The sequence below is a fragment of the Notothenia coriiceps genome, unplaced genomic scaffold (assembly GCF_000735185.1).
Source record: "Notothenia coriiceps isolate Sejong01 unplaced genomic scaffold, NC01 NC01_scaffold00035262, whole genome shotgun sequence".
NCBI classification, from domain to species: domain Eukaryota; kingdom Metazoa; phylum Chordata; class Actinopteri; order Perciformes; family Nototheniidae; genus Notothenia; species Notothenia coriiceps.
This window is the reverse complement of record NW_011367963.1, coordinates 117,725-131,432: the sequence shown is the minus strand read 5'-3', so window position 1 is coordinate 131,432 and position 13,708 is coordinate 117,725. Positions and strand designations below refer to the sequence as shown.

At 40.7% G+C, this 13,708-nt stretch overlaps 1 protein-coding gene across 3 annotated transcripts in view; it reads right to left on the bottom strand.

Annotated features, from left to right (window-relative positions):
• The window catches only part of usp53a (ubiquitin specific peptidase 53a), a 32,931-nt gene extending 20,655 nt beyond the window's left edge, over window positions 1-12,276 (bottom strand). Inside the window, exons 1-7 of one of the 3 annotated variants that reach the window (XM_010791171.1) lie at window positions 11,942-12,276; window positions 11,028-11,098; window positions 4,509-5,131; window positions 3,429-3,521; window positions 3,042-3,176; window positions 1,179-1,289; window positions 39-121 (exon numbers count right to left, since the gene is read on the bottom strand). In XM_010791171.1, coding sequence (XP_010789473.1) covers window positions 39-121; window positions 1,179-1,289; window positions 3,042-3,176; window positions 3,429-3,521; window positions 4,509-4,652 — 566 coding nt within the window. In that variant the 5' untranslated portion in view covers window positions 4,653-5,131; window positions 11,028-11,098; window positions 11,942-12,276. The remainder of the gene's footprint in view (window positions 1-38; window positions 122-1,178; window positions 1,290-3,041; window positions 3,177-3,428; window positions 3,522-4,508; window positions 5,132-11,027; window positions 11,099-11,941) is intronic. The other 2 variants (XM_010791169.1, XM_010791170.1) reach the window with 2 other exon arrangements.
• Window positions 12,277-13,708: the final 1,432 nt, after the last annotated feature.

Here is a 13,708-nt window from a genome sequence, read left to right as displayed (position 1 = left end):
GAACACGAGGAAGCCGGGAAAGTTTCACAAAGCCTCACCAGAGTGCGGTGGTGGAGACATAATGCACCAGCTCTGTAAACGGCAGTGGGTCGGAGGACGCCCCGCAGCTACGGCACACAGACTGCAGAGGAGACAGAGTCAGAGGAAAAAATGTGGTAAGTTACAGGGGGAAAAAAGAAACACAGGTGTGATTTCAGGGCTGATTATCAAGTCAGCATGCCATTCTAAAAAAGAGTTGTAACAGAAATACTCACAGAAAGAAAAAATCCCCAAAACTGTGGAAAGAGATTCTGACCAATCGTGCTGCGTTCGATGATGATTTGCATTATCAGACATCACATTTATCAAATGAAGTCATCAATCTCCCCCTGACTATGCAATCCTCATTTCGGCCTTGTTAATATTGCAGGATTGGGCGCCCTGCACTGACTGTCCCCCGAGGGATTTAGTCCAAAGGCGTATTATCTGTTAGATTCACAGATAGGACGGGTGCAGGACAGGGACAGTCGGTGATGGGAATCACAGTGTGTGTGTGTGTGTGGGGGGTGTGGGTGTGTGTGTGTGTGTGTGTGTGTGTGTGTGTGTGTGTGCTGTGAAGGAATTTATGTGAACACCATCTGTGATTTATCTGCTGCTGCTGCTGCTGCACCGTGGAATCTGACCAGAAACACCCTGTTTATTCCACCGGGGCGACCCAGTATCAAAACATGACAGATTGGATTTCTACTGTCTCAGACAGTGATTCATGTACCCGTCTGTGTGTGCGCGCGCGCGTGTGTGTGTGTGGCTTAATCCTAACGTTGGCTAGCATGGTTAGCATGTCCACACCTTTCTGTACAGGCTGAGCAAACAAACACTGTGTGCAATAAAACATCAAGATAATTAACACCTACTCCTCACACAGCCTGGTGTGACCCCTTTTTTTTTTTTTACGGATTGTATATCTACAACAGCGTTAAGAGACCATTTAACGTTAAATACAAATGGAAAATGATGGAGCCAGCGGAATATCTTGAGAACAAACTCAGCTTTTACGAGATTAGAGCCATAAAAGAAAAAAACAGATAAAATACAAAACAATATTTTTTTTGTCGTACATTTCTTTATTAGTTTTTTACCCATTATCGCCATATTATCATAAATATGTCCATGTGCAATTACATAATATTTCTCCTCACCTGCTCATAAAGTGTCATAGCAAACTTCTGATGTGTGATGCAAGACTTTGAGGTACAGGCATCCGTCTCCTCAGGCACGATGTGCAGGTGGATCCTCTCCAGGATGTTCTCCTGTAACACAAACATCTATCAGGGATTGGGTTCAAATACAGCGACCTCTCTTTAAAGCACCGCATGCTAGGCTATTTGCTTTTCCAGCGAACAAACCGGCAGTACAGTGGGACACATGTTGCAAAATCTGACATTTGAAAGGAAAACATATACTGAGGCTCCATTATGGCTCACACCAGTTTCTATTTTTCTTGTGAGTTTATATTATATTAAGGCTGCAAGGTTGGTCTGCAAACGATACAAAGGCACAACTTGACTGGCTGTTAATCTGACACTGGCTAAATCCATAAATTCATGCTGCTGCCAATACATTTCATGCTGAATGCTCAAGGTTAAAGATCTGCGCAGGATGTAAGCTTCACTCTTGGTGTAAAAGGTTACTGTCAAGTTTATGTATTGACTTGGCAAAAAAAGTTGCTTTCTCTGCACCCAACTAAATGTCGGTTGTGAGCCATTTCGACTGATCATAATTCCATTGTTGAGGTTTACTAAAATAGATTTACATTGTGCAATTTTCCAAAATCTCATTGGTTTCTCATACAGCATCTCTGTATAGTATGTGTATTCACTCTCTGTCCTACACGGCTTGTTGGAGCTCCTGCCCCCCCCCCTCCCTATGAGCCCAGTGGCCGTCTGCGAGACAGTGAGACACAGCAAAACCAGCCCGAACACACACACACACACACACATACACGCAGCCTGGCTGGGAGTTTGTGTGTGTGCTCACACACCGACTCACAGCCTCGCCACATCCCGCCTTCTCAGGGAGGAGAAATCGGCGGAGCTGCAGCTGAGAAAAGATTGAGTGTGTGTGTGTGTGTGAGGAAGTCCACGGATTGGTCAATTTAGACCAATCCACAGACGTAACGGCTCCACGGATTGGTCCATTTTTACCAATCCACGGAGGGGTCGTTGTTACGTCACTTGGTTCCCGGAAGAAAAAAATTGGAAAAAAACATCTCCAACGAGGCGTTCTGGTGCAGCATAGACACGTATTTTCTGTGTTAGAGTTTTACTAGCTACAGGGTGTACTTTGAGGGTTTGTGACTTTGCAGATAATAACCGGAAAAGCATGACATGGGACCTTTAAGATAAATAGTATCTTAATTCTAACCCTGGTCCAACCTAGTGTCCACTTATTGTCAAATCTTCTCCACTTCTGCTCCAGAGACATTAGATTCTCAGTCTTGTTTATCCATGTGTAATTGGACTTCCTGGGTGTGTAAACAATGATTGTGGGATAAAAGCAGGATACATCTGTAATGTTGAACGCAGAAAGGATAAAAATAAATAAATAAATAAACAACTGATGGACACAAGAAGAAAAGGTGGAAAAATCGAGGATATAAAATGCTGCAGGAACTGTTTTGTATTAAGACAAAAAAAGAATTTAAATTAGTTTACTGCTAATAGTGGAAAAACAGTTTCTGCCAAAAAGAGCAGAAAAACTGGAGCTGATATGTAAAAAACATAAACGATGAAGGGCGAATAAAATCAGCCCAGAAATGATGCGACAAAACATGGTAGCAGAAAAACAGAGAGGTTCAAACAGAACTCTTATATAACCTGTCATGATGATATTTAGCGGCAATGGGGCAGGGGTTGATGGGAGGGGAAGGGAGGGACAGAAGCTCTTTCAGTGACCTCGCCAAACAGTTTGTTGCTGTGCATTACCCCGGTGTGTGGACAGGGTAACACACAAACACACAAACATCGCTCTGAATACACTGCTGGGTTGCCACAGGAACTTACAAAGCACTCTGCGGCGTCGTCCATGAAGCCCAGCTGGAAGCGGTGCTCGTCCTTAAAGGTCTCTGCCAAGGCGTGACGCAGGTTGTCAGAGGGCAGCGCACGCTCCCGACTGTGCTGGAACTGGGAGAAGATGCCCTGGAGAGGAGAGGAGAAATGGTTTACTCATGGACAGAGGGATATATTGTTTATCATAATTGTTTTTGTCACCCTCACTGCTGAATAGGGCTGTATGATTAATCCAAATGTCATCTCAGTCTCGGTCTTAACAAAATATCCTTGTTTGGAACAGAACATCTTAAAAAAACATACCATAAGCATTTCAATATATTTTTCAATGATAAACTGGAGTTAACAGTTAAATATATGAATTTAGATGATGCTTTCTACCTTTAATGCACAAAAGATGCATGATTCCCCTAAACAGAAGTGTCCAGGTAGCTGCCTCAGGCTGCGTCTGAAGATGTCCAGCTGCCACAAAACCTGAACGAGAGAAACAGAAGGTTACTTTGATTCTTCACACTATAAAACGTTATAATAGGTATTTATTTTGTGTGAAAAAAAATTGACATCCTTGGATCTATTGCTTAATATGGCAATCAGACGTTAGGTTACAGACTCCAAGGTCATGAGGATGAGGAGTGGGCGAGAGGAAGAACTCCCTCACAAAAACAGAGCCTTGGGTAACGATCATCTTCAACCAGCTCAGCCTCTGAGTCACAGTCTCTGAGAGAGTGACCTCACTGTGGGCACACTGCAGTAATGAACCAACTATCCAGCTAGTGTCCCGATAGTCAAGTGCATAAATAAACTGCCAGGAAGCTGTGACACACGCAGACAGTGAGTAAAGTCTGAAACTTTAAATAAATGATGGTCATATTTTGAGAGGGTGAAGTACAGGTCCTGGAGGAAAACCACGACATGCAAGGGAGGTTAAACAAAAAAAGAATGTAGCGGCCATTTGTCCTTATATCAAAAACGAATTAAAAACTTCTGCCGAGGCACCAGAAACTGAATGTTACGGAGAGATTGAATCCAATGTCCTGGTATGAATATAGTTTGTTCAGCATATTATCTTTTCAAAGACCAAACAAAACAAAGAACAACAATTGTACCTCTACTCTGGCCCTGGTAAAAAGAAAAAAAAAAAACATATGCCTTTCAGGTGCCCAATCCCACCTCCACCTGTAAATACGTTTTAACCAGGTGCTGCCTGGAACAACCGGAACTCAAATAATGACACTTAATAATGATGCTGAAATAACTAAAACAGCCATAAAATAAATGAATGAATAGCTTCAACAGAGAGAGAGAAAGAAAGCACTTGTCAAAAATATGTATTTTGCAACACATATGGCTTTTTGGGAACATAGTTAAATATATTTCCAGTGATGGAAATATCAGTCTGTCAATCATTTTGGAGTAATTTTAAGTACCTTGTAATGACTATGTTAATAATGTCCTCCCTACCTGCACGGCGCTGTTGAGGAAGCAGCTGTTCTGGCCCGGTTCGTTCAGCAGTCCTTTGGTGGGGGCCAGAGACAGCATGCTCCCCGGCTGGTACGACTTCCCCAGATTGCCACCCGGCTTCCTGAAGAACTTGACCCATGCCATCGGATAGGGGGGGTCTGCCTCAGACAGGTGGGCCGGGCGGAGGTTGGTGCTGGGATCAGATCCCCGATAGTCCGGGGTTAAGTTATTCCTGCAGCAGCAGCACTGCTACACATCTAATCCATTTCTGCAGCTCACGTAGAACATCCTTTTAGTCAGTCTGCTTTCTTAAAAAGTTGATCCAAAAAAAATAAAAGTCAACACAAAAAGTTAAAATCCAAGTGTTTGTTTTGGAAAGCCGTTGATGATCCGCGGTCTGATGCTGGTGATGAGATGAGTTTTGACTTCGGAGCAGCACGCCTCAGTCATCCTGACGCTCTGCAGCACGAAGCTTCACAACGCTTCAGAGGGGACGGCGGACCCCTGCGAGCTCATTCTGCCACATGGTCCCGATGGTATTGGAGATTTTCCGCTGCAGTCAATTGTCCCTCTCAGAGGTCAATCCATTGCAAAGGTTTGTCAAGGCCGGGCAGAAAACACAGCTGCGTTAGAGACAGAGAGAACCAGATTAAATGGGATTTAGAAGACAATATGGAGCTTATCACCACTTTCTGTTTTTTGTCTGGTGTGTAAGCTCTATTGATGTTTAATTGCAACATTTCCGAGTCGTTTCATAACATGATAATGATATTCCATAAAAGCGACCGAGACCACAGTCTTCATAATATCCTGCTTGTTCTAGGTCAGATGTCGACAGAGTTTACACATTAACTTTTCAAAACACCCTTTGCACTGGAGGCGTGTCCAACTGAAGCTAAAGTTGCAGAGTTTCCTTAAAAATAGATGGCAACTCCCAAGAGACATTTACAAGGACTGATGGTAACGTTTCCTAAGAACGTCATTGTGAATAATGTTACCTACAATTGAGCCATTTATTTTCTAAATGTAAATTCCTTCTCTTTTCACGTGACTGGAAAGCAACTTGTTTTATAAATTATACTACTGATATTTATCCGTAAGTTTTTCACCCGACTAATGTCAATAAAAATGTAAAAAAAATAAGGAGAAGGCCCACAGAGCCCAAACAATAGTACGAACAAATTAAAACAATCCTATCTGATATCTAAAAAAAGGGTATTCGTAATTACCATTGATTAATCTTCCGCTGAATAATTGACCGCATGGATTTATAGATTCACGAAACAGATGTATCCCTATAATTGTCATTTTAGCTCTACTGTAGATGGGAGCCCCAACTAAAAGAAAATGTGTCAGCAATTGAAAACTTTCACCCAAAAAACTCATTTTGTCAGTTTTCTCTGGCATTGTCATTCTTTTGTAACGACAAAAAGAGCATAAGAGCGCTGTCCTGGCCTATTTTTAACTGGAGAAGAGCAGCGGAGGACATTTCAACAAACCACTGAAGATGCACTTCGATTGATAAACTTGCAGTCCATGCAGCTTCAACACCACAGTGAGAAAGAGCAACACAATCTGCAGAGAGTGTGCACAGCGCTGAACACACTCCTGTGAGCAGTTTGATGGATGAACACGTTTGTGCTGAGTGAGGCAGTGGGAGCTGTGTGTGGGTTATTACAGTACAGGAAGATGTGCGTGCTGTATACACAAAGCCTGTGTTCTTTCATGTCATTCTAAAAGCTTGCTCTTGGAGAAGTTGCGGCGATGTACTTGTAGCTTCAAAAAAAGTGTGAAGAAGCAACAATGAGCAATAATTCCTTGTGTACCACACAGTGATTCATCCTGTTTTTGTCCCTAACACCTTAAAGAATAAACCTCAAACACTTTGTTATTCAGAGTGAGGACAAAACAATATGTCCTACTTTGCACTACAATGAAACTTCCCTCTTGTGACACTCTCCAGAAACAACAAAAAGCTTCAGCCAAAACCCGTTGGACCACATTTACATACTGGTATTTCAGGAATCCTAGATGCCCGATGGTACAGTGTCACCTCTCGACAGGTAACAGTTTAACCTGAATTTTAGTCATTTCAGTCCTCTCCACATGATGCAGCTAAACATGCTAATGGACTTAGCGACACAGCAACAACAGCATTCCTGAGCAATCTGTAAAGCTCAGTGTTGCTTAAGAACGGCTATTTACAGATTAGCTTGAGAGCAGAGAGGAAAACTTTTCACTCCACCTTTACCAATAACATGCCTCGACGTGTTGGTGCCGTCTGTACGTTTCTTCAATTGTCCAGGTCACAACCTAAGTTTTCATAATTTTTCCGAGATCTGAATGCCCACCTAAATCACTCACTACACAAAGTAGTAATACTGATTGATTTAAAAAAAAGTTTGAGGGAAATTATCAGACATGTTTTTATTCTCTTTCAATATATCAATGAACCTATTCATGTCTTAGCACTTTAACTTTAATTTGTGTAATGTACACCCGTCTAATCTATTTAAGCTTGTTTTAAGTTGTATTCTCTTATTAGTGACTAAATGTTATAAAATGTCATTTTCAAAAAAAAAAATTGTAAAGCACTTTGAATTGCCTTCTTTTCCCCTGAACCTCTGATTAAATATGTGTATGTCTCTAAACTCCTTTTATTTAGATGTTTAATTAATCTTTCATATTCTCATATACAGTAATATCACTTTAACAGCTAGACCCCTCCAGGACGTCACAATTCAACAAGTTATACAGTTAAAATATTGAGTCCTACTTTTTCAAACAACGCATGAACTAGAGTGTAAAGTATCTCTTCAATTTAAATTTACAAACAAGCAAAGACAATACCACACATCCACATCATTCATTCGGTGGCATGGAAAATGAAGCCAATGCAAGCTTTATATTGTGACAGTGCTGACAACAGCAAGAGTAAATATGGCTCTGCTTTCAGGTCTGAGAGAAGTTATTAAATTACGGCAGTCCACTTGAAAACTGCCAACCTCACTTATGTTTAATCACCTTTTAGTCTGGGCAGAATTGAGAATTGCTGACTAGGATTTAATGACATAAAAGATAATGCCAAGAATGAGTATAATAAAAAGAATCCTGAGTATAATACAAAGTATTTGCCCTCGCTCAACGATTACAAACATGATTTTCATATTACTGCATGACAATGAGGCCACTGCTGAGGAGAACATTGGAGCCACATCCGTTTTCCCCCCACAAGAAAAAAAAATAAAAAATCATTCCCGGCTTATCAGATTAAGCATGACACCTTTCATCTGACAAAATCATGTGACTGCACCATGGCGCGTCTGCACCGCAGGACAGGCGCACATTTCTGGACACAGACTGGCTGAGTTACAATCCAGAGAGGTTAAAGTGGAACAAACTGCACCGACCTGTGAGCAGAGACATTATCTGAACAGGTGGCTGTGTACGAATGGTTTTCATTTATATTCTCAAACATCTAAAACAGATCCCTCATAATAGATTACAAGTGAATGCAGCCATGTGATGTATCGGCCTGTTTGTTTTTAAAGCTTGGTGGAGAAAATGACTCAACTGGCCGGTCACAATATTTTCAAGCAGCCAGGTTTACGTCATTATTAGGTGGGAAGCCAACACGGCTACCACCCTTCTGCTTCAGTCTGTGCTGAATTAAACGGTTTTCTTCAGGCTGGTTTCCTCAATTTAGGTTAATCCTTACAAGTTGGCAACATTTTCCACACCAACAGGTAACAGAATGAGCTCGTGTCTGTACGATAGTCAGTTCTGTTTTCAACACTGGTCTTTTTCTTGCTTTATATGACCAACATGACTCTTTTTCCCAATTCAGAAAATGATATTATTGAATTGATACACAAAATGGTCATGTGAAGCTACTGTATAATGTAAGTAATAATGTAGAAGACAGAAATACACCACCATTAAAACCTCAACTTTAACATTAAGCAGGTTAAACCACATACAACAGATTTGATGATTTGGATGTATTTGATACGAGATAAAATCATTAACCCCTGTGGGGAAATTAGGTCACGACTGCAGCAAGATGTTCAATTCAGTCAGGTAAAAACGTTGTACCGATCTGAGCCAAGCAAAAGGAGAGATTTCCCTTTTTCTCTCAACAGCAGCGGTACAGGATGTCCAGTCTTCCTCTATAAACAAAGACATGCCCAGACTCTCTCCAGGATTGACTTTTTTCTTGTCACAGGGAAAAACGCTAGGGCTAGCACCTTGGAGCAATCAGCCCCAGTGTGTGTGATGTGCATCAGCACCTCTGATAGGCCGAGGGGTTCTGAAGGCACGCGGAGCAGGATGCTATAATCTATCTATTAGCGATCTGCTGATGGATAGCCTCATTTAGAATGATTCAATTGATCAGCTTCCGATGGAAATCCAAACAGCCGCTGATTAATCAAACTGTGGAATTGAGTCACACTAATTCAATGTCTAGAAGACGTGAAACACATGGTGGGAACAGCAGAGAAAGGAGGTATTCAATATGTAAAGAGGCTTTGTGGGAATCTAACACCCATAATTAGTTCACAAGCCTCTAATGTACATTCAATCTTTCATACAGAGCCTGTAAAGACATTTTAATTTGCTTTATAAAAACACAACTTCCAGCCTCTCCTTAACTTCTGAGATAAATCCAGGTACCCTTTTCAAATGCAAATCACTATATATTTCCATCATCTTGGTGCATTTTCCTCCTGCATGACAGCTGAGCATTCCCTCGGGTTACTCCTCAACTCTGACTCTGGTGATGAATGACTTTCCTGACTCAGGGTTACATTTAACAACAACTTCGACTCCCAGGTGTAAAAGCAAAAGTATTGTACATCTGTTTCTCCGCTATTTTTAGTCAAATCTATTTTGTTGTATTCTGATGTCTAATATTGGACAAGAAATGTGTAAATAATTCAACTCTACCTTCAGAAAAATAACTTCTGAGCTATGTTGAGTCATACCTCGTGTGCAATAGGTTGGGGAAACATATATATTTTAAAAACTTTTGATAGAGTAATATCCTGGGATGCAGAAGAGTGGGGAAAAGCAAAAAGTATCCTCACAAATGGAATAAACAATGCTGAGCAAGGAAACAGTTTGTACTTTGTGATTATAAACTGCAGTTTCCTTTTACTAAAGTGTTGATTTATCTCCCACTGAATTTTTAAATGATCATCCACTGCTACACATTCACATTTTCCATGTCTTGAGTTCGCCTTGGGTAGAAAATAATCAACTTCTCCTTTGTTGATGCAGTCATGCAAACTTCTGAGTCTGAATCATTTGGTAAACGCATGAAGGGAGTCGAATGTATTGAGAGATCTCACAGATGACTCCCACTCAGTTCACCACTTTATATCTGTAAAAAGCTCACTTAAAGTGGAAGTCTAAGTGTCTGACATGAGGATATAAACATTTGTCTCTACATTTCCTCTCCACTGTTCACACAATGTTCTAATATCCTATGATTTATGAATTTGCTTTTCACAATGCTGTCCGACTGTTTATTTTAATCAAGAGAAGTCTGGAAATATACAACGCCTCAGCACAAGTAGCCCCCGCCTGCTTGTAGAGAAGAAGCAATAAAACCTGACCCTGCATGCTCTGACCCTAAGAAACTGTGAAACTTGGACTGTGGCGTTCCCTGTGGACTGCAGACAAGCTTTGAGCCTTTGGGCAACAATGCAGCGGGGTTTCCTGTGTGGGCTTCCTGCTCAAAGGCTCGCCACTTTCCAGGCAGCACACGGTCCAGTGTTCTACCCTGTGAAACTGAACAGGTCCCCCACACCACGCTGTGTCACCGCTTTCTCCTCGTTGAGGAAGAGGAGAACAAAAGCACTTGGTCCAGGAACCCCTGCTCAAAAGTTACATCCTCCTCTCCCACCCTTATAATTGCTTCCTTAAATGTATCGACAATTTACAGAAACTTGCCAACTAATCACAAGCATGATGAGGATCAACAACTTACTTCTCATCCTTAAGTTCTATCTTTTTTAAATATTCATAGTCACTAATCATTATTTTTCATTAACCATAAATATGCTGATTATTTACTCTACTTATTGTTTGTTCCCTAAAATGTCAGAAAACGAATGAAACATCTCCATAATTTCCACCAGATCAGTTTATCAAAGTCCAAAATCTCTTTCTTGCTTTGTTTGAAACACAAGGATTTTTATTTTAATATAATATAAAAACAGAGAAAAAAAATCAGGAAATCCCCATTATTTTAAAACAGCAGTTAAAGATATTTTCGGATGAGAGATTATTACTTACTAACTACAAATGTTAATCGGTTTTCAAACATACTGTCCGGATATTGTTCTTATTGATAACTCAACTTCTTATCTTTGCAGCACTAACAGGTACAATCCTTCAGTTTAAAAGTAAATATCAAGTTACAAATCTTTATTTCAAGTTAGCTACCTGAGTCTTTATCAAAAGCAGAATCACTCAGTGAATAAAGCAACCAATACTTAGAAAAAGAGCACTTACTCCAGGTACTCCAGCAAACAAAGAGGTGACAGAAGGCTGACTGTCAGAACTGGTTCTTCAGCATGTCGGTCCTAAAGGAAATGTTCCACAGGCATCAACATACAGGATGAGTGTGCACACACTGTGAGCTCACTGCTGCTGCATCACCACTGTGTGTGTGTGTGTGTGTGTGTGTGTGTGTGTGTGTGTGTGTGTGTGTGTGTGTGTGTGTGTGTGTGTGTGTGTGTGTGTGTGTGTGTGTGTGTGTGTGTGTGTGTGTGTGTATCATTAGGGTGAGGTAAAGTGGGAGAAACCAGTCACTGCGTGAGTCTGGAAGTGACTTCTGCATTGTTGGCCAAATATATATGGGGTGCCAAACTTACGCAACATGAACCTCTGAGTGCACACAAACATGTTAGCCCATACTGCTTTTTATCCTGATGTAACACCATAAAGACAAGGGAAAGCGTATCTGTGTACGTATTAACTATATGAAAAGCATACGTGGGTTACAAATACTTATTTAAACAGACTCAATAAATATTGTGTTGGAGATGCGACATGAGTTGAGACTTAATCCTTATTTTGGTGAGGCTAGCTGCATATTTTAAATAATGAATGATACACCCGAGCTAGCTGTCAACAACAAAACCATAAAACAGACCACTTTGAAATAAAATACCAAAACTAAGTTAATAAAAAAGACACTATGGACTGTCGAAATAACAAAGCAAGTATTTTAGGTTATGTGTAGCACATTTTTGACTTGACATGAGTGCTAAGTGAAGCTAAAGGACAAGAGGCAGCTAATGCTAGGCCTACCTGACTTACCTGAGCTCAGGTGTAACTACATTTCCGCCCCACCGTACTCCTGCCACACTGATAAATAAAGTTCAAGAACTATTCGTGTGGCACTGGAATAAAGTGTAACTTACCCCAGAGAGGAGAAATGAGCCTGAGTGCGGAGTGTAATATCCTGCAGCGAGAAAAGAGTTGAAGTATTTTGGTAGAGTTTCGGGGGAGGAGTCGCTGCTGGAGAAATCCACTTCAAGGCAGACAGAAAGTCTTTCCGCCGCTGAAACTTCCCTCTCTCTGGCTTTGTAGGATTAATTTTCTCTCAGAAAAGCCACTTGGGACACAGTCTCGTTACACTTTGCGGTATATTCCTGTCCAGAGGATCCCGCTATAGTTCGCTGATGCGCGGCAGTGGAGAGCAATGGTCGCTCGGTTCTCTCCGGGCACCTGAAATACTGGATTAGAGATGTTTTCAGAGCCGAGATGTCAAACCCCGCCTCTTCAACAGTGTATTTACTGCAGTCTGCCATGCTACTGTACACCGCTGCCACAGCCACAGCGCACACACACACTCACACACACTACAGCGCCAACTCTGCTGGCAGCCTCGTTAATGTTGCTTTATGGTGCAGGGGTTTGCAGTTAGCCAAATACAACTCTCTAACTGCAAAGCTACAGCATATGCATGGCTGAAAACATGTTTAAAAAGTAGCTGGTGTTTCAAAATGTCCCCTATAATATATTTGGATGTTTTTATTTTATTGTTGTTGTCTGCATATCTGAATATATGCGTGCATATTATTTGTAAGTAGCATTGCAGCAGTGTGGTGGGCACATGGCAGTTAGCCTACACTTTGCTTATTTATCCTGACGTAACTGCATTAAAACAGTGAAAAGTGGGATTTGTGTATGTAAAACATGTTTATGGGCTTCTAAATACATATTTGAAAAGACCTTCCAAATATTATTTTGAAATCAAATCTGAATACAAAATTAGATTATTAATTTAAGCCATATTTTCGTTACTCTACTTAAATGTGTTGCTCTATCTACTACATTATTATTGTTTAACTCTCCAACTGCATACAATACATAATTTAAAAACGTGTTGGTATCTAGCTTGTCTTAATAAACCGCACAATCAGGGGAAATGCATTTCGATATTGTTTTGTTCGTGTGCATCAGGGATACCAGCCATAATATCTTCTTGCATATATTTGCAAATGAATGAGCATTGCAGCAATGTGTTGGACAATGATTGAATAGGGGTGTTAAACATTTACCTGCCTGGTTATACCCCAACAATGTGAAGACAATAACCCTGATGATTATGAACAACTGGGAGCAGAGGAAAGTGATGTAAGACTCTTGTTACTCAAACACCATCTGCCTGATCCAGTTATATAAAGAAAGCAATGAGAGAGAGACGTGCAATTAAAGCTTTTCTCGCCTTTCTGAAGAGACCACTGAGTGTAATAGCCGCTCTCATGTTTCATTGCTCAAGGCAAGGCAAGCTGACCACAGTTTTATTAGGAAAGATTATATTAATTAAAATAAGTAGTTTGGATTGCTTCCACAAGAGGGCATATTATATCGGATATATAATTCTGAGGCCATAAACTATACTTTCTTATCCTGCATTAATTTATTTGCAAAAACAGTATATTAAGTTATGCAATGGCTCTGGGTTAACCTGAATATAGAGTAGAAATATAGCCAACTGTTGGAATCCATCACAATTTATATATAACTGATTGCCCTTGCAAGCATGCACACATTTAGCTATTTGGACTGATTGCCTGAAAGGAGGACTCTCTTTAATATTCCAAATGTATTTTTTACAAATTCCAAACTGGCTTGTAAATAATCATTGTACCAATTAGCTTGCCATTTAGATTGGCAATTAT